The sequence below is a fragment of the Balaenoptera ricei genome, chromosome 8 (genome assembly GCF_028023285.1).
Source record: "Balaenoptera ricei isolate mBalRic1 chromosome 8, mBalRic1.hap2, whole genome shotgun sequence".
Classification (NCBI taxonomy): domain Eukaryota; kingdom Metazoa; phylum Chordata; class Mammalia; order Artiodactyla; family Balaenopteridae; genus Balaenoptera; species Balaenoptera ricei.
Window position 1 is genome coordinate 21,142,501 of NC_082646.1, and position 25,896 is coordinate 21,168,396.

Consider the following 25,896-nt stretch of genomic DNA (forward strand, 5'->3'; position numbering starts at 1 on the left):
ATTATTGTGTTATTCTCCAAAGATTTCCTCAATAGAGGTTAACTTTAATTTGGTCTCTAAATTTTTTCAAATAAAGCATAAAGTCTAAATTAATATAGAATCAGATTTAGGAATTATGTTGCTAGACCCAGTAATGTGGTTCCAGGGTCGACAAGGATTTTATTCAGTATTTTTACATTTCAAAAATCTCAATTTAATATATTTAACACCTTTTGATCAAAAGTCTAAGTGAACCATGGTTAAAAATATCAGTGTCATTGGTAGGGAGTGCTATTGTCATTCAGCTCTGTATACTGACTGTTCACTTCAGTTCTACAATGTCACTGACACTGTTTCAAAGCAAATACTCAGCACATTCTTACCCTGAAAAATTAAGACACACAAATCACAAGCAAAACAAACTTGAAAATTTCAAACTACTACATCCATACCACAGTCTGTCAGTAAAAAGCAAGCACGATAAAAGAAAAGCACATCTATGGAGTCACGTAAAGCCATTTTCTCAGAAATATTTGTCAAAGATTTCTAACTTGAAAATTATACATACTCATTTTAAAAGAGGATAGTGATAATACATGCTGCCATTCAATTTTTTAAAAAATATTTATTTATTTGGCTGTGCTGTGTGGTAGCTGCAGCACACAGGATATTTACTTGACGTATGCGGGATCTAGTTCCCCAACCAGGGATCGAACCCCGGCCCCCTGCATTGGGAGCAGGGAGTCCCAACCACTGGACCACCAGGGAAGTCCCTGTCATTCAATTTTAGTAACAATGAAACTAACGTAAAAATGTAAATTTAGAGTATGTTAAAGAAACTGATGAGGATTCTTAAATTTTAGATAACCTATTCCTATCAATTAAAAATGAAAGGCTATAAATTCCATACCTTTCCAACTGCTTCTGATGTTTCTCCTCCCTCGCCTGAGCCTTCATCTGTTGTACCTCAATAGTATCAGGCTTCCTTCTTCGCATGTATAGTTCATGGTTTCCCATGCATAAGGCCAAAATCCGCTTATTGATTCTCAGACGAGGTGCATAAAAAACAAAATCCTAAACATAAAGGAGCCCAAATTTAAAATCTTCATGAAGGACAGTCTCTCTCACAATAACCTGTACTAAATTTCAACCTGTGCTATGACTTCTAATGTCATAGTCCATATAGTTTAGAAATCATAAAATTTCTTCACTCCTCATGTATATGCCATACTTTCACATAACTGGTTCCTCACCTTTTCATTCCCTACCAGTTTCATGGAGAAGCTAATGTTCTTACCCTCTCAGTGCATTAAATGTCATTTATTCTTTTTTCTTCTCCAAAGAAACTATGAGCATCAGTTTCTTCACCTCAGAGGAGGATTTTTTGTTTGTTTTGCCTTTTGCCATTAATCTCAAAACTGGACCTTTGTTCAAGGCTGTTAAGCTTTTTAACCTAGAAATGTTCTCCATATCTTTGTCTTTCCAATAACTGAGTTAAAATACTGGAGTATACCTGACACTAGAGGAATCAAAAAATCTATTTAAATATAAAGATTTCTTAAGTCAAGGCTTCAAGTTATGAAAATACAAAGTTCATAATGCAAAGCTCTATAAACAAGTTAATTTAGAGTAGGGCAACCTCTACTAATTCTAGCCACCAACATGTTTTTTTAAAATAGGAATGCTGATTGTTTTCAACCACCTCCTAATAAATATTACCTACCTTATAGTTAAAACTCAGTTAAAATAAAACTCTGGTAATTTACATGTTGTAAAAAGATTAAAACCTTGTATTTTTAATGTTATTTCATCATTGGGAAAGTTAAACTACGAAAAGAGAATATTCCTCAGAAGCAATTCAATAAATGAATAATGCCATTCTTCAAGTGGTATCATAGCAAAGTGGTAGAAATTAGAGTTAATACATAAAATGAAAGAATTTTACTTACAGGTGCCTTTTTGTCAATCGGCTTTATAACAAATTTTTTGTCATTAAATGAAATATTTCTGATTTCACTCCAGGGAAAACCAATTTTAGGTGTTAACCTTAAAAAATGAAAGCATCCCTTAAGATTAATGTATTCTCATTATAAAAAGAAACTGAACCATTCCAGTTAAGTCCAAAGTCCCCTTGTCCGTAATCCCCAATCCCCAATCCCCATCCCTCCCATCTTGAGCTAACCCCTCTTTCACATTCCCCATCTTTATCTGTAGTCATAACTATAATAGGTACTCTTACAGAAACTCATTCAAAAATTTTCTGAAGGAAGAAAAAGAAGAAAAGATTTCATCCACAAAAATTACTCTTGAAGTCATTTTTGCTTTTCAAAGATTTCAAAATTTTCTATTCTGAATGATATAGCATTTTAACTTGCTTTGTAATATATGAAAAAATATATCAGAGTAAAATTAGTAAAATCCTCTCTTTTGGAGTTATTCTATTTGCTTAGGAATGTGTATTTTATTAGATACTTGTAAATAATGAAAATAAAATTCTGGAGCCAACCCAGAATAAAAAGAAACGTCTTAGGAGAAGGCATTACTGGCACAGACTTGGATGCTTATGTGAGATGGTAAATTAAAGAAAGGAATAAAGCAATTGTAGCTATCATTACTGAAAAGTGCTCTAAGAGCCTGACATATATATTCCTGGTCAATTTCAAAGTAAAATTACACTGTTCACTATGCATGATACAGGAGGAATATTCTACTTCATTGATGTCTAAAAATATTCAAAACAATTCCTATAAGATAAATGTTCAAAAAAAAGTGTTACAAAATACAGTAAATTATACACCTATTAATTCATTGTCTCACTGCTCCTGATGTATTCATGTTAATTTCAATTTCAACCTACATGCCAGGCATAACATTTAAGGAATCACTCTTTATCTATGCGAGAACAAATTTTAATTAAGTTACTAGACATAACTCACAAGACATCAAGAAGCACACTTCAAATAAAAGTCAATCATTCTATTTAAAAAATACACTTGAGAACTCTGAAACTGCAAGATGTTGAGAAAACAGATATATGTTATCTGAGAGCCTATGTGGCACTAACGAATCTTTTAATTTGGGGGGCGGGGAAAGCAGTTAAGAGTAATTTAGCCCAAAAAGAACTTTACAAACATAAGAGCAAAGCCATATAGACCAATGAATAATTACTAGTTTACTATGCAACTAATTTACTTACTTGTCATCATGTTCATAAATATTCAGACCCAAAGCATCAACGCCTAGCCACAATTCAGTTCCCTTTTTATTTTTTATTTCAAAATAGTTGACTCCATACATTTCTAGATCCTGTGCAATCTTCAGGTATTCCATCATAGAATCTTCCCTGTTGAAATAAAGCTAATTTTAATATATGTAAGTAAAAGTAATACCAAACAAATTACAAAAACACTCTGGATTAAAATTTAGTGCTTTATATTTATTTATATAAGTCAAATAATCTGTTGGGGATAATCTGATGTAATAATAAATGTTATGAAAAAAAAACTTTAATTTGAGAAAAAATACTAAGAAAATAACCACCCAAATACCTTAGCATTCCTCTATGTTCTTCATGCCAGTTCTGTATTCTTTCTTCCCACTGTTCTTTTGTCAGTTTGTGTTGTTCCAAAACACTGCAAGGAAAAAAAAAATCTATGAAAATGCCTCTAAGATTCAAATATTCTTTTTAAAAGTCTAGAATCATTCAGTACCTTAACTGTGGTGGCCACACAAAGCTATACACGTGATAAAACTGCACAGAATTAACAAATATATATATACACACAAATGACTGCAGTAACACTGATGAAACCTGAATAGGGTCAGTGGATTGCATCAATGTCAACATCCTAGTTGTGATACTGTACTAAAGTCATGCAAGATGTTACCATTACGGAAGGCTGGGAGAAGGATACGCAGGACCCAGACCTCACTATCGTTTTTTACCACTGTGTGTGAATCTACAACTATCTCAAAATAAAAAGATTCTATGATCCTGAAACTATTTTACATAATATATGTTTTTAAGATAGTTATATGGCTAGTTTATGGGAATTCAAATGTTTGAAATGAATAAAATATTGGGCCAAAAAAAGGGAAAATGACTTCCTCATGATTAATAAAAAAAATTAGAAAAGAACAGACTGAAAATCAGAATTCTTGGGTCTTAATTCTTCTATGACTCTATGTATTTACTTTCTTTGCTGCTAAATTTAATTTTGTTATTTTCTATCGGTAATACTTTTATATAAGAAGTATACAAGTGAAAAGGCATGTTTTTCACCACCACCCCCAACACTTCAAATAATTTATTAGTTTCTTTTGTATCCTTCCAGTGTTTCTTCTGCAAATGTAAGCAAACACAAACATTCTCATTTTCAACGACTAATATTTTAACACCAAATGAGCAAATTCAGCATGCATATAATTTACCTGCTGTGTTCACTATCCTGCTATGTATTTCTATTCTCCTTGGGAATTATGATGATAATTATCCACCTTTACTGATGAATACTCAGATCCTATTTTACTGATAGCAAAAGCTGTGGTATTAAAATATTATTTTTTTACTATGTAAAAATTTTAAGGTAAACCCACGGATTTCTTAGCAGCATAAAGGAATCTTGGGATATAATCTTCCCTTGGACAAGTTACTCACTATTTAGAGTGAATTCCTTAATGGGGCCTCAGACAGACCATGATGTTTTTACTACACACCACTTTCTCTATGTATCCTCTTTTAAGCTCTTGCTTTTGAGGAGATTTTTGTCTTCCTCTTTACAGCATTTAAGTTTCCACATTTTTCTTGTCTTTATACTCTCTCTTGCCATCTGGCCTCTGTGCTCACCAAGAGGCAAGCCTTGAAGGCATAATCAGTGCAGCCAATTGCAGATATTACAATGTTAACTAAATCTGAAGGTATGGATTAATTAAATTAAATGTCACTAAGATTTATGTTCTAGCTTTTTATATTCTGCATTTCAAATCTCATTCGTTTGCATCTTGTATAATGTGCTTGTATTATTAATCTGCATGACTGGTTTGCAGGTATCCAAAAATTCCCACTTTGGAAAAGAATCTGAAAAAGAATGGATATATATGGATATATATATATGTATAACTGAACCACTTTGCAGTACACCTGAAACTAACACAACATTGTAAATCAACTATACCCCAATATAAAATAAAAATTAAATTTAAAAAAAAGAGATAAAAACTAAAAAAAAAAAAAGAAAAAATTCCCACTTTTTTTTCCTTTTGTCCAGGAAAAAGAAGATCTTCTTCACGTTAAGGCTAATCTGTCCCACCTGGCTTTAAATCTGTCTATTTGGGACTTTAAAAGACTTATGCCTCTATTTTCTCAGGATCTTCACTCCATCATTTATTGTCCCCTGCCTACATATATTACCAGATACAGGCATACCACAGAGATATTTTCGGTTCATTTCCAGACCACCACAAGAAAGCAAGTCACACAAATTTTTTGGTTTCCCAGTGCATATAGAGGTTATGGTTATACTATACTGTAGTCTATTAAGTGTGCAATAGCATTACATCCATAGAGACAATGTACATACCTTAATTTAAAAATACTTTATTGCTAAAAAATGCTAACCGCCATCTGAGGCTTCAGGGAGTCATAATCGTTTTGCTAGTGGAGGGTTTGATATATTGCGAGAGCTACCAAATGTGACACAGAGACATGAAGTGAGCTAAAGCTGCTGGAAAAAATAGTGCTAAAAGACTTGCTTGATGCAGGGTTGCCATGAACCTTCAATTTGTAAAAAACACAATACCTAAAGCACACAATAAAGCAAAGTGCGAAAAAAGGAGGTATGCCTATACGCTTATTTGTGTTAAGAGGGCAAAGATCACATCCATGTTGCTCACCACTTATGCCCAGTGCCAGAACAAAAGAGGCAAAAATCTGTAGAGTGAATAAAGGAATTAATTCTTTTCCATCTTTTAAAGAACATGTTTATAAACTCATGCTTCCCTCCTCTTAGTATTTTTCTTTCGTGAACTGTTTATTCACCATCCTTCATTTCCATACCTCACATCACCACCCCCAGTCCACTACAATCTGGCTTTAACCCCCAACAATCTACTGAAACTGCTCTTATACTACAGATACTTCACACTCAATAGGTTCAAAACTGAAATCTTCCTCCTCTGAAATGTGTTCCTTCTCCTCTTACCTTGAAAAGGTATTACAAACCACCCAAATGCCCAAGTCAGAAACCTGGTACACAAAAACTTATGTATATCTAGCTCTTTTTAAAAGAGAGGGATACTATCTGGTGGAGCTGATTATTCCTATCAGCAGACTGCTAAACTCTACTGTGGGAGAACAGATTGCTTGTCTGGGTTTTTCAATACAAGAATTATAAACATCCAACAAAATCATCAAATTATTGTGTTTGATTTAGGTTCACCAAATAAGCTGATTACTAATTTTCCCCCAGATACTTAGTGATAAAAGTTTGTTATATACTATACATGGAATAAATCAACAACTGAAGGTAACTTCTCCATTCTAAACCAACAACTTAGTATTCTGACTTTATGAGTCTCTTTTAAACTTAGATAGCCTGAATTAGTCCTCCTTAGACTAACAACTTGAAGGACACCTGACTGGACCTTCAAAGTTAAAGACCAAATCTTGAACAGCATGTGCTGTCTTCCTTCTTCTAAACAGAATGGGTTACAGCACATATGCATGTAAAATAAGTTAAATTAATTGTGTTTAAGTGATTACAGTATCAAAAAAATTTTTTTTTAATCACATGACTATTAAATGTAAGCCAATTACTTCATCTGGTACTCACCCAAACAGCAATCTGATCTAACACTGAAAGAACACCTATGTCATACTTGTTGAGATAAAACATGACTATTTTATGAACAATTAAGAATTTTAAGGGTAATTTTGATTATATATAACAGTTACCTTATGTTCTGATTTAAAAGCTAATCTGCTGGCATTTTACTATATATAAATTATACCTCAATTAAAATAAAAACTCTTAACTGAAATGAAATTCTACTGTACCAGTAATCAGTTATTCAATTTACTGCTTAAAAAATGTGAGACAAGGAATTTGGGGCTGGAATAATCATCAAAAACAAACAGAGACTAATAAGTATCTCATATTCCTGATTCTTTCAGTGAACAACATGCATTATTTTACCTTCTAAGATAACTATTATTGTTGTAATATTAAAGAGCAGAACAGTATAACATTTAATAACCAATTATTAAAGCTACTGTACTTAAGGGTACCTATAAAGCATACAACAGAATATAATTTATTAGCCAAAAATAATCATTAATGCTTACAACCAAAGGAAATTAATAAAAAGTAGACAAAGTAGTTTTGTCTTTTTTCATATTTAGTACCTATGAAAAAGAAATTACACCTAAGGGCTTAAATACTATGAGGAAGTGATAGAGAACTGAAATTTTAGGTTAATATACAGTTTTGCCTTTAAATAGAAATTTTAAAATTCAGGAATCTGAGCTAAGAATTGTAATAACTTCTCTGGATTCTAAAGAAAAATCCCCATGTACATTCTAGTATCAGGGTCATATATGCTACTATAATTAAGAACTGAGATATTTAAAAGTAACATTTGATGTACTTTCTAGATTTTATATATAACACTACCAACTAACACTTGTATTCACAATTAAAACTGTAAAGTATACAGTTCATGAACTGTAATCATAAACAGTAAGGTTGACAGAGCACAACTGTTATCCCCAGTTTGCAGATTCAGACACTGAAGCTTAGAGAGTTTAAGTTATGTACTAAGGCCACATAATTAGCAGAGGGTAGAATCAGCATTCAAAATCTAGGTCTTCTGCTAATGATGTTTTCCTGTGCCATGCTACTTTAAAATAACTGTTATATTGAAACTGAGTCCCCCTAAACCAAGTTCTCTGAGTTTTTGATTAATCTCTCTATCCAAAACTTTATTCCCTTTCCTTGTCCCCTCTGACCTCAATCCTGTGCTAACTGAATCAACCAAGTCAGATGACTAAAGTTGCTACTGTCCTACTGTTGCTAACATTGTTAATGTACTAAAGTTGCTATTATAGATATCATCATTAATGTACAAACTCAGGTTGTTTCTCCAGGGCAAGATGAGCTAACAGACCCTCAAGCCACGGACCACTGGCCAGAGAATCTTAAACTACAGACTTCTGACTCCCAAACTGTCACAAGACAATGATTAATTCAAGCCTCTTTGTTCTTCCCCTTTAAAAAGCCCCTAACTCAAAGACCAAGTGGCAGTGGATCTGAGGCTTGTCTCCCACTCCCTTGCTTGGTACCCTGCAATAAATGCTTCACTTTCCTTCACCACAACCAGGTGTCAGTAGACTGGCTTTCCTGCCTGGTCTGGTGAGCAGACCCGAGTTCAGTAGAGACAGCAGTATGCTGCAGATGAGAACAGAGCCCTAGACTAGGAGTCTGAAAACCGAGTTTAAAAAGCCTTTTGAAAAGTTAGAAACTTAATTTTAATTCTATGGAGGAAATATAGCCTGGCACTTATTATTTTCAAAAGCATTTATTAAGCAACTATCTACATGTGAGAATTTTTACTAATGAGCAACAATAGTCATGTCTTCCTCAAGCCCAAATTATCACTGCCTCCATTTATTGCTTATCTTGTGGGAATGAGAAGAGGCAGAAACTTTAAGTAATTACAGAGTATATAAATCTAAGTAGCTTCTGGGTCATAACTTTTAAAATTATACTCTCTGATCCAGCTGGCAACTTAAAAATCTAAAACAAACAAACAACAACAACAAAAAACACAACCATTTACAAACTTCTTAAATATGATTTTTCAGAGACTATAACATAAAAGCACATTTCACTTACCGCTGGGGTAGGAGTCTATCATTAGCCAGGTAGCCTGGCTTATGAATCTCTTTATTAAAATCTCCATACTTGGCTTGGACAGCATAGGAAGCCAAAAGAACTGCAGTTTCTGGTGGACAATATATCTCATCATTTAAGATAGCTTCTTTAACTTGCAAGAAGAAAAGTCTCTGGGTTATTTCTTGAATTAATTCCTCAGAAACATCTTCAGGAAAGAATTTAGCTCTAAATTTGAACTGCAAAGGATTCTCTTTTTTAACATCTTGTTGTGTCACCTGAAACAGTAATTTCAAGTACTGTCAAAAATATTAAGTTCACAATAACTGACCACAGTCACATAAACTTCTCTTTGGAACAAAGTAGGATGTAAAACATAAGTAAGATTCTAAATCTATTAAGATTCTAAACCTGTAAAAAATGTATGTGTGAAAAAGATTCTATGCTCATGAATGTGACCGGTAGTTCACAGATCCTAACTAATACCCAAATTGAAATTTCTCTTGAGAAGCTTATCCTGAAGATGTTTATATTAAGGTCAAAGTACTAAGTAACACCTCATAATATTTTTTACTTCTGAGTTTTCAAATAGGAAAAATGAACATTTCTTTTTTCGAAGATGATAAGTTGATGGTACCTTACTAAATTAAAAGACATGATACCTCTAATGATTCACAGAGATAACTGTAAAAGGAAGCTTGAAATCAGTCAGACTCTGAGCTTTTCTGGCACAAATTGATGACCATGATAATTTCAAAGAACCTTAATTATTAGCTGCATGTTATCATACATGCTTTACCTTTTTATTTAGTTTAAGCCACGTAGAATAGCCCTTGCTGTCCACATACTGAAGCCCAAAAAACCAGACTTCACGCAAACCAACCGTTTTCACCACCTTAAAAAAAAAAAAAAAGCCAATTTCAGTTCAACACTCACATTATAACTGGATGGCACTATACTTCAAAAAAAGAACAAAACTACATAGAAATTATAGGTTTATTCTTTTGCTACAGAAAAGATCTTTCCTAAATTTAACATAGTAATTAAAGGAACATTTCTGAAAATTTAAATTCAGGTTTTGTTTATTAAATTTTGTAGTGTCATTTCAATCTTATTTGATCCACTTTTTTGTATGTCCTTTTCCTTCTTATCTCCCATCATGACCCAAACAGATAAAAAGAAGAATCTGGGGAACAGATACAGAGCTGTCATAATCCCACTTTTCCTATTTCAGTTTAGCACCCCACCCCCAAAACTATACTATTAGGTAGCCCAGACAATCGTATCATTTTGGCGATAAGAGTCTCTGAGGACGTGTAAATGCCATGCCTCAGGGTATCCAGCTGCTGATTTCACCCCCATTCTTACTTCCCTTCATTCACCATCATATATTCTATATTCTACCATCACTGAGCAAACAATCATCCTTGGAACATGCCATAAATTTTACACTTCTACACCTTTGGCCGTGCTTCTTCCCCTGTCTAGAATGTTTCTTCTGTACTTTTACCACCTGTTAAATAATGTATTCCTCAAGGTCCAGCTCAACTAACGTGAATGAAGCTTTCCTATCATCTAGATAAAATTAATCACTTGATCATTGATAATCCCATAGTACTTTACCTATACTGCTATTTGAACATTTATCATAATTAACTATTCTTAGTAGAGTGTCTATTTACCCTCCTTGACTGTTTAAAACTAAGGAGAGAGATTATTGCCTTATTCATCTTAATATCCATGTCATCTCCAAGAATGATTAGCCTGTGGTAGGTACTCAGGAGTATTAGGGTAAATAAAGTGGTAAACTAGGATTATTAATCCACACCTAGGATGAGGCCAACAAAAACATATTTTTAATTCTATATTTAAAATAAAATGAGGAAGGTGAGAGTTTATTAAGATTTTAAAAGCTTTACAAAAAGATTCAACATTAGTTCTTAAGTAATAAACATTCTTGGTTTAAAATAAACAGTAAATATTTCTTTTTACTTTTTTTGGCTTTTAAAAACTTTTTATTATTGAAAACTTCAAATATATCCAAATAAGCAGTTAGTTAGAATAGTACAACAGTGTAAATGTACTAATCAGTCAGCTTTAATAGATAGAAACTCATGGCCAGTTTTGCTTCATCTACAGCACCTCTCCCCTCTCAGATTGTTTTGAAGCATATCCCAGATACACCATTTTATTTGTAAATACTTTATTTTAAAATTCTTAAACATAAGGAGTCTTATAAAAACAAAAATAAAACATTACAATACCATTATCACACCGGAAAGACTTAACAGTAGTTCCCTAATATGCTGAAATTTCTGTGGCTATTTTTAAAATATATATTTTTTTACAGTTAATTTGTTCCAGTTAGGATCCGAATGAGATTTACAAATTTCATTTATCATTTTAAGTCATTTTTTTAAATTGTTTTATGCTGTGGTAAATTTGTATTTTGACAATTTAAAGACATGTTTTCTCATTCATACCCTCACGGAGTTGTAGAATCTTTCATTTTTTAAACCATAGTTAAAATACCATTATTCACACCTAAAAAATTTAGCAGTTATTTCTTGCTATCAAATACCTAGAGCACAAGTTTTTCTTATGGTCTTATGAATTTTTCGTAATAGTTGGCTTCTTGAGCCACAATCCAAACTCCACATTTTATTTGATTGGTATATCTCTCTTAATGTTAACTCTCTTACAGTTTTCTCTTTAGTTTTTTCCCTTTCTATCTTATTTGTGTATTTATTTTTTTCACATCTTTGTTGGAGTATAAATGCTTTACAATGTTGTGTTAGTTTCTGTTGTACAACAAAATGAATCAGCTATACATATACATATATCCCCATATCCCCTCCCTCTTGCATCTCCCTCCCACCCTCCCTATCCCACCCCTCTAGGTCGTCACAAGGCATCGAGTTGATCTCCTTGTGCTATGCGGCAGCTTCCCACTAGCCATCCATTTTACATCAGGTAGCATATATATGTCAGTGCTACTCTCTCATCTCATCCCAGCCTCCCCCCACCAACCCCCGCAGTGCCCTGAAGTCCATTCTCTACGTCTGGGTCTTTATTCCTGACCTGCTACAAGGTTCATCAGTACCGCTTTTTAAAATTCCATATATATGCGTTAGCATACGGTATTTGTTTTTCTCTTTCTGACTTACTTCACTTTGTAAGACAGACTCCAGGTCCATTCACCTCACGACAACTCAATTTCGTTCTTTTTATGTCTGAGTAATAATCCATTTTTTGTATGTGCCACATCTTCTTTATCCATCCATCTGTCGATGGACACTTAGGTTGCTTCCATGTCCTGGCTATTGTAAATAGAGCTGCAATGAACATGGTGGTACACGACTCTTTTTGAATTATGGTTTTCTCAGGGTATATGCCCCGTAGTGGGATTGCTGAGTCACAGAGTAGCTCTATTTTTAGTATTTTAAGGAACCTCCATACTGTTCTCCATAGTGGCTGTATCAATTTACTTTCCCACCAACAGGGCAGGAGGGTTCCCTTTTCTCCACACCCTCTCCAGCATTTACTGTTTCTACATTTTTTGATGATGGCCACTCTGACTGGTGTGAGGTGATACCTCATTGTGGTTTTGATTTGCATTTCTCTAGTGGTAAGTGATGTTGAGCATCTTTTCATGTATTTGATGGCCATTTGTACGTCTTCTATGGAGAAATATCTATTTAGGTCTTTTGCCCACTTTTTGATTGTGTTGTTTGTTTTTGTGATATTGAGCTGCATGAGCAGCTTCTATATTTTAGAGATTAATCCTTTGTCAGTTGCTTCATTTGCAAATATTTTTTCCCATTCTGAGGGTTGTCTTCGAGTCTTGTTTATGGTTTCCTTTGCTGTGCAGAAGCTTTTAAGTTTCATTAGTTCCCATTTGTTTATTTTTGTTTTTATTTCCCTTACTCTAGGAGATGGGTCAAAAAGGATCTTGCTGTGATTTATGTCGTACAGTTTTCTGCCTATATTTTCCTCTAAGAGTTTTACAGTGTCTGGCCTTACATTTAGGTCTTTAATCCATTTTGAGTTTATTTAAGTGTGTTCTAACTTCATTCTTTTACATGCAGTTGTCCATTTTTCCCAGCACCACTTATTGAAGAGGCTGTCTTTTCTCCATTGTATATTCTTGCCTCCTTTGTCAAAGATAAGGTGACCATATGTGTGTGGGTTTATCTCTGGGCTATCCATCCTGTTCCATTAATCTATATTTCTGTTTTTGTGCTGGTACCATACTGTCTTGATTACTGTAGCTTTGTAGTATAGCCTGAGGTCAGGGAGCCTGATTCCTCCAGCTCATTTTTCCTTTCTCAACATCGCTTTGGTTATTCGGGGTCGTTTGTGTTTCCACACGAAATGTAAAATTTTTTGTTCTAATTCTGTGAAAAATGCCATTGGTAATTTGATAGGGATTGCACTGAATCTGTAGACTGCTGTGGGCACTATAGTCATTTTCAAAATACTGATTCTTCCAATCCAGAAGCATGGTATATCTCTCCATCTGTTTATGTTATCTTTGATTTCTTTCATCAGTGTTTTAATAGTTTTCTGAGTACAGGTCTTTTGCCTCCTTAGGTAGGTTTATTCCTAGGTATTTTATTCTTTTTGTTGCGATGATAAATGGGATTGTTTCCTTAATTTCTCTTTCTGATCTTTCGTTGTTGGTGCATAGGAATGCAAGAGATTTCTGTGCATTAATTTTGTTTCCTGCAACCTTACCAAATTCACTGATTAGTTCTAGTAGTTTTCTGGTGGCATCTTTAGGGTTTTCTATGTATAGTATCATGTCATCGGCAAACAGTGACAGTTTTACTTCTTCTTTTCCAATTTGGATTCTTCTTATTTCTTTTTCTTCTCTGATCGCCATGGCTAGGACTTCCAATACTATGTTGAATAACAGTGTTGAGAGTGAACATTCTTGTCGTGTTCCTGATCTTAGAGGAAATGCTTTAAGGTTTTCACCACTGAGAATGATGTTTGCTGTGGGTTTGTCATATATGGCTTTTATCATGCTGAGGTAGGTTCCCTCTATGCCCACTTTCTGGAGAGTTTTTATCATTAAATGGGTGTTGAATTTTGTCAAAAGCCTTTTCTGCATTTAGTGATATGATTTTATGGTTTTTATTCTTTAATTTGTTAATATGGTGTATCACATTGATTTTTTTGGCCTATACTGAAGAATCCTTGCATCCCTGGGATAAATCCCACTTGATCACGATGTATGATCCTTTTAATGTGTTGTTGGATTCTGTTTGCTAGTATTTCGTTGAGGATTCTTCTGTCTATGTTCATTAGTGATATTGGTCTATAATTTTCTCTTTTTGTGATATCTTTGTCTGGTTTTGGTATCAGGGCGATGGTGGCCTCATAGAACAAGTTTGGGAGTGTTCCTCCTTCTGCAATTTTTTGGAAGAGTTTGAGAAGGATAGGTGTTAACTCTTCCCTAAATGTTTGATAGAATTCGCCTGTGAAGTCTTCTGGTCCTGGACTTTTGTTTGTTGGAAGATTTTTAATTACAGCTTCAACTTCATTACCTGTGATTAGTCTGTTTATATTTTCTAATTCTTCCTGGTTCAATCTTGGAAGGTTGTACTTTTCCAAGAATTTGTTCCTTTCTTCCAGGTTGTCCATTTTATTGGCATATAGTTGCCTGCAGTACTCTCTTATGATCTTTTGTATTTCTGCGGTGTCAGGTGTAATCTCTCGTCATTTCTAATTTTATTGACTTGAGTCCTCTCCCTTTTTTTCTTGATGAGTCTGGCTAATGGTTTATCAATTTTAGTTATCTTCTCAAAGAAACAACTTTTACTTTTATTAATCTTTGCTATTGTTTTCTTCGTTCCTATTTCATTTATCTCTGCTCTGATCTTTATGATTTCTTTCCTCCTAGTAACTTTGGGTTTTATTTTTTCTTCTTTTCTTAGCTGCTTTAGGTGTAAGGTTAGATTGTTTGAGATTTTTCTTGTTACTTGAGGTGAGCTTGAATTGCTATGAACTTCCCTCTTAGAACTGCTTTTGCTGCGTCCCATAGGTTTTGGATCGTCGTGTTTTCATTGTCATTTGTTTCTAGGTATTTTTTTATTTCTTCTTTGATTTCTTCAGTGATCTCGTTATTTAGCAGCACACTGTTCAGCCTCCATGTATTTGTGTTTTTCACTGTTTTTTTCCTGTAATTGATTTCTAATCTCATAGCATTGTGGTTGGAAAAGATGTTTGATACAATTTCAACTTTCTTAAATTTTCCAAGGCTTGATTTGTGACCCAAGATGTGATCTATTCTGGAGCACATTCTATGTGCACTTGAGAAGAAAGTGTATTCTTCTGTTTTCCGGTAGAATATCCTAAAAATATCAATTAAGTCTATCTGGTCTATTGTGTCATTTAAAGCTTGTGTTTCTTTATTTATCTTCTGTCTGGATGATCTGTCTATTGGTATAAGTGGGGTGTTAAAGTCCCCACTATTTTTGTGTTACTGTCGATTTCTCCTTTTATGGCTGTTAGCATTTGCCTTATGTGTTGAGGTGCTCCTATGTCGTGTGCAGAAATATTTATGATTGTTATGTTTTTTTTCTTGGATTGATCCATTGATCATTATGTAGTGTCCTTCCTTATCTCTTGTAACAGTCTTTATAGTCTATTTTATCTGATGTGAGTATTGCTACTCCAGCTTTCTTGTGATTTCCATTTGCATGGAATATCTTTTTCCATCCCCTCACTTTCAGTCTGTATGTGTCCCTAGGTCTGAAGTGGGTTTCTTGTAGACAACATATATTAGGATCTTGTTTTTGTATCCATTCAGCCAGTCTGTGTCTTGTTTGGAGCATTTGATCCATTTACATTCAAGGTGATTATCGATATGTAAGTTCCTATTACCATTTTCTTAATTGATTTGGGTTTGTTTTTGGGGGTCTTTTTCTTCTCTTGTGTTTTCCGCTTAGAGAAGTTCCTTTAGCATTTGTTGTAAAGCTGCTTTGGTGGTGCTGAATTCTCATAGCTTTTGCTTGTCTGTAAAGCTTCTGATTTCTCCACCAAATCTGAATGAGATCCTTGCCAGGTAGAGTAATCTGGGTTGTAGGTTTTTCCCTTTCATCACTTTAAATATGTCCTGCCACTCCCTTCTGGCTTGCAGAGTTTCTGCTGAAAGATCAGCTGTTAACCTTATGGGGACTCCATTGTATGTTATTTGTTGCTTTTGCTGCTTTTAATATTTTTTCTTTGTATTTAATTGTTGATAGTTTGAGTAGTATGTGTCTCGGCATATTTCTCTTTGGGTTTATCCTGTATGGGATTCTCTGCACTTCCTGGACTTGACTATTTCCTTTCCCATGTTAGGGAAGTTTTTGACTATAATCTGTTCAAGTATTTTCTCAGACCCTTTCTTTTTCTCTTCTTCTTTTGGGAACCCTATAATTCGAATGTTGGTGGGTGCATTTAATGTTGTCCCAGAGGTCTCTGAGACTGTCCTCAATTCTTTTCATTCTTTTTTCTTTATTCTGCTCCCCGGCAGTTATTTTCACCATTTTATCTTCCAGCTCACTTATCCGTTCTTCTGCCTCAGTTATTCTATTGATTCCTTCTAGAGTATTTTTAATTTCAGTTATTGTGTTGTTCATCACTGTCTGTTTGCTCTTTAGTTCTTCTAGGTCCTTGTTAAACATTTCTTGTATTTTCTCCATTCTGTTTCCAAGATTTTAGATCATCTTTACTATCATTACTCTGAATTCTTTTTCAGGTAGGTTGCCTATTTTGTCTTCATTTATTTGGTCTTGTAGGTTTTTACCCTGCTCCTTCATCTGTAACATATTTTTTGTCATTTCTTTTTTTTTTTTTTTTTTTTGATGGGTAGGGCTGTATTCCTGTCTTACTGGTTGTTTGGCCTGAGGTATCCAGCACTGGCGTTTGCAGGCAGTTCGGTAGAGCTGGATCTTGGTGCCAAGATGAGGACCTCTGGGAGGCCTCACTCCAATTAATATTCCCTGGGGTCTGAGGTTCTCTGTTAGTCCAGTGGTTTGGACTCAGTGCTCCCACCACAAGAACTCGGGCCCAACCTCCGGCCTGGGAACCAAGATTCCACAAGCTGGGTGGCGTGGCCAAAAAAAAAAAAAAAGGGGAGAAAAAGGAGCAGTACAATAACAAAGAATAAAAAATAAAGATAAAAATATATTAGGAAAAATAAAAATATAATTGAAACAACTCCAACAAGGTAAAACAAAACCACAACAGAAAAAATAAATCAGGGGTGGGGGGAACAAGCCAAAAGGAGCAGAACAATAACAAAGTATAAAGAATAAGATAAAATTAGAAAAATAAAAGATTTATTAGAAGAATAAAAATATAAATGAATCAACAACAAGGTAAAACAGAACCCCAAACTAAAAGAAAAAAAAAAAGAAGAAAAAAAAGCCTTGGTTATGGGTGGTGGAGTTTAGGTGGGGGGTGAAACTTAGGCAGGGGTGGGGTTTAGGGTGGAGCAGGGCCTAGTTGGGGTGGGGGAGGGTGGCGTTTGAGCATGGGGCAGGGTCTAGGCTCAAAATATTTTTTTTTGAATTTCATTTTTTATGTAGCAGGTTCTTATTAGTTATCTATTTTATGCATATTAGTGTATACATGTCAAAAATCTAAAAACATGCCAGGCTTTTGGTTTCAAGAGAGCAAACTGAACCCTTCAGTTTACTTTCCCTGTTTAAAAATTTCACTGACATGACATACGCAAAAAACTAAAAATAAGAAAAAACATTTAGCTGTGCTAGGAAAGGTTACCACATTAAAAAAAAAAACTTAGAAATTTCTGAATGGCATGGGATATAAAGACCCATACTGATGGCAAATGCTGATTAATGCCAAACAACCAAAACTTTTTTTTTTTAATTTTTATTTATTTTTTGGCTGCATCGGGTTTCCGTTGCTTCGTGTGGGGTTCTTCTACGTTCTGTGAGCGGGGGCTACTTTTCGTTGCGGTACGCAGGCTTCTCATTGCCGTGGCTTCTCTTGTTGCGGAGCACAGGCTCTAGGCGCGTGGGCTTCAGTATTTGCAGCATGCGAGCTCAGTAGTTGCAGCACGTGGACCCTAGAGAGCGTGGGCTTCAGTAGTTGTGGCCCACAGGCTCAGCAGCTGTGGTGCACAGGCTTAGTTGCTCTGTGGCATGTGGGATCTTCCCAGACCAGGAATCGAACCTGTGTCCCCTGCATTGGCAGGTGGATTCTTAACCAGAGCACCACCAGGAAAGTCACAACCAAAACTTTAATGTGGACAAAAGAGACCCCAGATAATTCAACTTTGGCAAAAGACAAGTTGTCCCAACAGCTCCACAGAAAACATTCCAGCTCAGAGTGGCAGGAGTAGGAAATGTCAAGAGCAGCAGAGAGAAGTGTACCAAAGCGCAGGCCTCAGCTTCTGCTTCCAGGCTTTTTGTGATGCACAAGGCTGCTAAGTAAAAGGGGGATTTGCCACAGTGGGGCACAAGACCAGTCTCTTAACTAACTTCAGACTATCACACACACACCAGGAAAAATAAGAGAGCACAGTTGTGAAATTCCTTAAGAGGTCCCATCTTTCCCTACTTCTAAAAATGTTCTAGGAAACTTTAAATCATGAACTTCCAAGTAAAAACATACTTGGACACATAACTACATTATATGTATATTTATTTATAAGTTATACAATGCTACCACACTAATATATTAGCATATTTTTAAAAAATAATTTGAAAGAGGAAAGACAAAAATATAGACAAACATTTTAATATTTTTTCTTGCATCCTAACAGATATGTTGAGTACTCCTTGCGGGTATTACTATTCTAATCCCACAAGCAGAAGCTAGAAGAGGAGGCCAGTGAAGAAAGAGTCAGCAGGGAGCAAACCAAAGGACCTCAAGCACTCAACTAGAGTCCTCCACAGGGCAGATGGCCTCAAGCTGACATCCTAATCAGAAGTGAGGTTCTGTTACAGGTGGATTCATTTGAGAGAACTCCTACCCCTAGGTCTGCTCCTGGCCTGACCCTGAACCTACTGCCCTGACAGCCCACCCATATACTTACTACACCCAAGGTAACACCTGCTTTTAGATCCTAGCATTCTGGCTCTCGTTATCAGGAAATAGAACAGGGGCTACAAGAATTAATTGCTGAGACAGCCCATAACAGATAATAATACTCTTTAATTTAGACCTCTTCATTTACAATATGAAATGCGTATAGCAAATACTGTTCTAATGTACTTTACACGGAGTTTCAATTAGTTCTCACAAAAACCTTCTGAAGGAGTAATGTTATCATCATCCTAATTGTACAAATGAGAAAAATGAGGCAAAGAAAGTATTTGTGTGAAGTCAAACAGCTACAGCTGGGATTCTACTACAGGCAGTGTGGTTCCAGAGCCCACACTTTTCAACTACTACATATTACTGCATTATAATATATGTGGTTTCATTTTCCCTCATGTCCAAACTAAAGCAATTCTGCTTAGTAAAAAACAAATATTTTATTTCTCACTATCCAATACCAAAAAGGTCCACTTGCTGATTAGTTTTTGACTAAGACAAAACATTTTGCTCACTATAAATAACATTTCAATATGCTATGAAGTAGTAAATGCTAACTGCATCTACATTTTTATTCAAATAAGACAGACTATGTATTTACAAAACAGGAGACCTAGAAGAATCAACAGAAGTAAATATTAGTTCACAAAAGTAAAATATCTATAACATATGGTGCATGCAGCTGCTTATGCTGTTGTCTTAAAAATTTGCTCACTCACACCAAAAAAAGCCTTTCATCTTCCAAAAAGACTTTACCAGGGTGTTCAAGTTCATTAATTATCTAATCAAGAGATGAAGTTTACTACTTTGTCAAGAGAAGAAACAACTTCCCAGGAGTTTTTAAATTCTATTTCATCATATTTTGGATCAGTAGATATCTAATATGTTTTTTTTGTTTTTTTTTTTTAAATTTATGGCTGTGTTGGGTCTTCGTTTCTGTGCGAGAGCTTTCTCTAGTTGTGGCAAGCGGGGCCACTCTTCATCGCGGTGCGCAGGCCTCTCACTATCGCGGCCTCTCTTGTTGCGGAGCACAGGCTCCAGACGCGCAGGCTCAGTAATTGCGGCCCACGGGCCCAGTTGCTCCGCGGCATGTGGGATCTTCCCAGACCAGGGCACGAACCCATGTCCCCTGCATTGGCAGGCAGATTCTCAACCACTGCGCCACCAGGGAAGCCCTCTGTTATTTATTACTGTAATGCCAGAAACTCTCTCTCCCATTTTCTAAGGTCAATAGTAAGCTTGATCGCAGACTATTGCTCTCCTGCTCATACGTATCAATAAAAGTTTATGTAAAAGTTAACTTCCTCCTTTTTGCAATCAATTCACTTCTTAACCACTTGACCTCTGGTCACCAATCTCTTTCCTCCTTTTCTCAATAAAACTTGATTACTTACAACATTATATACAGCATTACCTAGGGAACCTAAATAAAAATACTAATAGTTTAGAGCAGGTCCCAGACTAACAGAATCTCTAGAGGTGGTTTCCAAGCATTGCTTTTTTTTTTTCCCTCTTGAAAGCTCCCCAGGGTGGCTCAAATGTGCTCTCAAGAGTGAGAAAAAAAAAAGACAGTATCAGTAGTCCAAGTTCTTTAACATGTTCTAACTCCAGGCTAGCATATTATGAGCCGATGACATCAAACTGCTGTCAGGTGCCTGTTTATAGCCTGTGCCTTTGCTCCTGCCATCCCCTTGAAACCAAGTCCCCCTAAAACCGAGTTCCCCTGCCAAGTTTAGGATTAACCTCTCTATCCAACTTTATTCCCTTTTGTCCCCTCTGACCTTAATCCTGTGCTAAATGAACACTAATCAACCAGAGTCAGATGACCAAAACTGCTGTTGTTGATAATATCATTAATGTACTAAAATTGCTGTTGTATCATCAGATATCATCATTAATGGACAGTTTACTTCTCCAGGGCAAGATAAGCTAACAGACCACCAAGTCATGGACCACCTGGCTAGCGAATCATAAACCAGAGACATCCTTTCTTCTACGATTAAGAAATGTCACAGAAAATGTCACAAGATGATGATTAACCCCAGCTTCTTTGTTCTTTCCCTTTTAAAAACAACCTCTAACTCAAAGACCAGGTTGGAGTGGATCTGAGACTTGTCTCCCACTCCCTTGCTTGGTGCCCTGCAATAAACCCTTACTATGCTGCGAACTCTCACTGTCAAGAGTTTGGCTTTCTGTGCTGCGGGAACACAAGCCCATTGCTTGGTTACACCCTCTGTCTAGGATCTCCACCTATTCCACTCATGGACTATGGAGAATATCTTTGAATTCCTTTTAGTCCTCATTACAATGATTTGCATTAACAGATGTTAAATACCTGCTAATAATTATTTTTAAAAAGTCCTATCTCTCAAATCTAGGAATGAGAAAGACTATCCCTTACAGTTGTTCAAGACATTTGAACAGGTACTGTGAAATATTCCAAGTGCTACATTGCTGCATTATAAGTAAAGGTATAGAAAAACACAGAAAGAAGTATGCAGTAGCATCCACACTATGGTGTCAAAATTACATACTTCATTTGGTAAATGATACCTGGTCAAAAAGCTGTTTGCCAGTTGTGTTGGGCTGAATGGCAAATTCCAGCTCCGCATCCATCGTTGTTACTCTTACATTGATCTGCAATGAAAACAAAGGGAAAATCAGTAGAAAAGAAAAAATACTTTTATCTGATTTATAAAATAAAGTGGTATCATATGTAGGCAGTAAAAAGCAACTCTATAATATACCTAATATTTTCTTTATTAAAGTGATAGTTTGATTTATTATATATGTTTTTTATTTATTGAATACTTAACATACAGTAGGCACGAGGCCCTGCACTTTTCATTTTCTTATTTAGCCTCTGCAACAATACTAGGAGATATGTGCATTTCTATAGAAAAGTTCATTTCTATAGAAAAGTTTCCATCACTTGCCCAAGGACACATGGATATCAAATGGCAGGGCAGAGGTATAACTCCAAATTCTTTGAATGTCATTCACTATTCCATATTTCTTTCAATACAAAAATCAAATATTTAGGTTTTTTTTGTTTTTTTTTTAACTTTTTTTTTAATCTATTTGTTTATTTATTTTTGGCTGTGTTGGGTCTTCGTTTCTGTGCGAGGGCTTTCTCTAATTGCGGCAAGTGGGGCCACTCTTCATCGCGGTGCGCGGGCCTCTCACTATCGCGGCCTCTCTTGTTGCGGAGCACAGGCTCCAGATGCACAGGCTCAGTAGTTGTGGCTCACGGGCCTAGTTGCTCCGCGGCATGTGGGATCCTCCCAGACCAGGGCTCGAACCCGTGTCCCCTGCATTGGCAGGCGGATTCTCAACCACTGCACCACCAGGGAAGCCCCAAATATTTAGTTTTATTTATACTGCAAATGTATTATTCTTCACTTTATAAAAACCACTCATCTATTGCCTTTTATTTGCTAGACTTTTTTAAATTCCAATTTTTGGGTGTAAATACCTTTCTAGCTGGATATCTCACCAAAAACGTAACCAAAATAATTTTTACTCCAGAATAGCATCTTCACCTAGAATTCACCATGATATGGTAAAAACCTATCTTTTTAACTTTTAACTCACACTATTAGAACGCTAAATCAGACTTATTTCCCCTTATGTTTTACTCATGCTAACAACCACATGTACCTCCACACATGTACTTTTATCTGAAATACCTTCTCTAATCAAAAAAATCTTATAGAGCTCCTTCTTTAAAATCATCTTTTAGGAAATATTAATACACATAAAATACTCGTAACATATACAGACAATGAAGCATAACAAAATAAAACCTACTGTAACATAACAATAAATATATATTTCGTCTTCATCCTGGTTCCTGGCAGAGCTCCTAAAATCGCTGGAATTTCCTGAGTGATAGATGTGAGAGGAGGATGTTTTGTTATTCATAATAAGCTCCTTTCAACCATAACGGAGTTTATGCTAATGAGGTGACTCCAGATGGGCTCTAATAGCTTCAGAATGGAGGCTGGTAGCCAGAGAAACCAATCACATGATTAGAGGACTGAACCTTTTAGACACCCACCCCGACTGCCCAGGAGGGGAAAGGCTGGGGAATGAGCTGATCATCAATGTCCAATGATTTAACCAATCACACCTATGAAATGGAATCTCCATAAAACCCTAAACAAAAGGGTTCAGAGAGCTTCCCGATTGGTGAACGCACCCACCTGCTGAGAGGATGGTGCACTGCAAACTCTACAAAGACAGAAAGAAACTCCTTCACTCGGGACCCTTCTGGACCTCACCTTCTTCATCTGTTTCATTTGTATCCTTTATAGTACCCTTTATATTAACTAGTAATAGTAAGTAAAGTGTCTCCCTGAGTTCTGTGAGCTGTTATAGAAAATTATAGAATCTGAAGAGGGGATCGTGGGAATCCCCAAACTTTAGCCAAGTTAGAAGTGTGAGTCACTTGCACTACCTGTGATTAGCTTCAGAAGTCCAGAGCAGTCCGGTGGGTCTGCGCTAATTCTGGGTAGTTGTGTCAGAACAAATTAAATTGCAGGACACACAACTGGTATCCACATAGAATTGGAGAACTGCTTGGTATGGAAAACCCACACATTTGGTATCAGAACATTCTGAATAAAGAAAATGGTTTCCTTTTTGGTGTCAGAACATTTTGAACAAAGAAAAGGTTCTCCTTTACCCATAAATCTACCATTCAACTTAAAAACTAGAAATGACAAAAAATGTCACCAGTGTATTTCTTCTTTGTGAATTTCCCTGACCCCAATGCCCACAGGTAAGTACTAACCTAAATTTTGTGTTTGTCATCCCCTTAGCTTTTTAAAAAACAATAGTTCTGTCACAAATGTAGGTATCTATATGTAAAATATTGTTTAGTTTTTGACTTTTAGCGGTATAGCTGTACTAAAATTGTATAATACTTGCTAATAAAGTCTTTCTTGATGTAGGCAATGATTACATATGTATATTTTATGAAAATTCATCAACTACACACTTATGATATATTCTTTTGCATATGTATATTCTATTTCAGTAAAAGGTTTAAACAAAAATTTTGCTACACTATAGTTTGCCTTTTCACAATTATATTTCTAAGATTCATTGATGTTTTTGTGAGTAGTTGCAATTCATTCATCTTTATGTGACTAGGCAGTAATTCATTTACCATTTTCCTATCTATTGACATTAAGTTGTTTCAAATTTTTTGCTTATTAAGAACAATACTGCTATAAACATTCTTGTACATGTCTCCTAGTGCATGTTCTGAGTTTCTCTAGAAGTATAACTCAGAATTCCTGGGTGATAAAGTATGCATAGCTTCAACTTTACAATGTAATGCTGAATTGTCTTCCAACATGATTGTATCAATCTACACTCCCATAAATAATAATAATTCCTGCTGCTTTATATTTTCACTAATAGTGGATATAATCAGATTTTTTTAATGTTTAACAATCTAGTGGGTATAAAATGATATCTCAATATGGTGTTAATATGCAGGTTCTTGATCCCTAATGAAGTTGGGAACATTTTCTTATGTGTGATATGCAGAATTATAAGACAGCCCCCATGATCTCCTCCCCCCCCCGCCCCCACCTTACTCCCATGATTATGTTAACATTACAAGACAAAAGGGATTTTGCAGGTGTACTTAAGGTTACTAATCAGTTGACCTTAAGATAGGAAAATCATTGTGGGTGGGCCTGAGCTAATCACATGATTACTTTAAAAGCAAAGAGTTTTCTCCGACTGGTTGCAGAAGTCAGAGAGATTTAAAGTGTGAGAGGACTTTGACATTAAAGAGGTTCTCCACTGCTGAATTGGAGGGGGCATGAGCAAAGGACTTGTCACACACACCACACTCTAGGACTAAGAGAGACCCCTGGCCAACAGCTAGCAAGAAAATGGGGACTTCATTCACCAGTAAAGGATAGATCATTCTGCAAGGAAATGGATTCTGCCAATGACAGGAATGAGCTTGAAAGAGAACCCCAAACTCCAGATGAGAATGCAGTTGAGCTACACCTTGATTTCAGGGTAGTGAGACCCTGAGCAGAGAACCCATTCATATCATCCCATATTTCTAGCGTATAAAACTGTGAGATAATAGATGTGTGTTGTTTCAAGCTGCCAAATTTGTGATAATTTGTTATAGAGCAATAGAAAAGTAATATAATATGCTTATTGACCACTCAGTCTCCTCATCTTTCACAATGTCTATTCACATGTATTGCTTATTTTTCTATTGGGTTGTCTTTTTCTTACTCATATGTGGGAGATCTTTATATATTCTAGATATTAATCCTTTGTCAGTTACTTGCATTACAAAGAAATCTACTAGTTTGTAGCTTGTCCTTCTATTTTATGAAGAGTCCCTCTCTATGATAAACATTTTTAAAATTTTAATGTTGAATTTATCAATGTTTTACATGCAGGTATCAATTTTTTGCCATATTTAAGAAAACCTTTAACACAACATTGTAAATCAACTATACCCCAATAAAAAATAAAAATTTTGTTTATAAAAGCAAAGAAATCCTTCCCTAGCCTGGAGTCATAAAGATATTCTTATATTTCCTATCAAAGTTTTGTTTTTCATAGTTTGTCTTCAATGATTTTTGCTTATGATTTAAGGTAGAAATCCAATTTCATTTCCTAATCCCCAGAGGGATAATAATACAGTGATTTTAAACATCCAAATATGATGTATATTGATTACCTCATTCACTCTCCAAAGACTGCACTGTCACAAATCTTATGTCCATAGGTATGGGTCTAATTTTGTGCTATTCTGTTGCACTGTTCAATTGAACTATTCTGCCAATACCATATAGTCTGAATTACTGTATCTTTAAATAAGTCTTGATGTCTGGTATGGCAAGTCTTCCCTTATTATTTTCAGAACTGTTTTGGCTATTCTTGTCTCTTTGTTCTTGCTCTTGACTCCACATATAATTATAAA

The 25,896-nt window shown here is 35.5% G+C and overlaps 1 protein-coding gene across 2 annotated transcripts in view; it reads right to left on the reverse strand.

Moving 5' to 3' along the window:
* RDX (radixin) overlaps positions 1–25,896 on the reverse strand; it is a 70,179-nt gene that overhangs the window by 26,300 nt on the left and 17,983 nt on the right. For both annotated transcript variants that reach the window (XM_059930406.1, XM_059930407.1), the window contains exons 3-9: positions 21,480–21,563; positions 9,667–9,762; positions 8,871–9,145; positions 3,528–3,611; positions 3,176–3,322; positions 1,929–2,025; positions 890–1,053 (exon numbers count right to left, since the gene is read on the reverse strand). In XM_059930406.1, the coding sequence (XP_059786389.1) occupies positions 890–1,053; positions 1,929–2,025; positions 3,176–3,322; positions 3,528–3,611; positions 8,871–9,145; positions 9,667–9,762; positions 21,480–21,563 (947 nt within the window). The remainder of the gene's footprint in view (positions 1–889; positions 1,054–1,928; positions 2,026–3,175; positions 3,323–3,527; positions 3,612–8,870; positions 9,146–9,666; positions 9,763–21,479; positions 21,564–25,896) is intronic.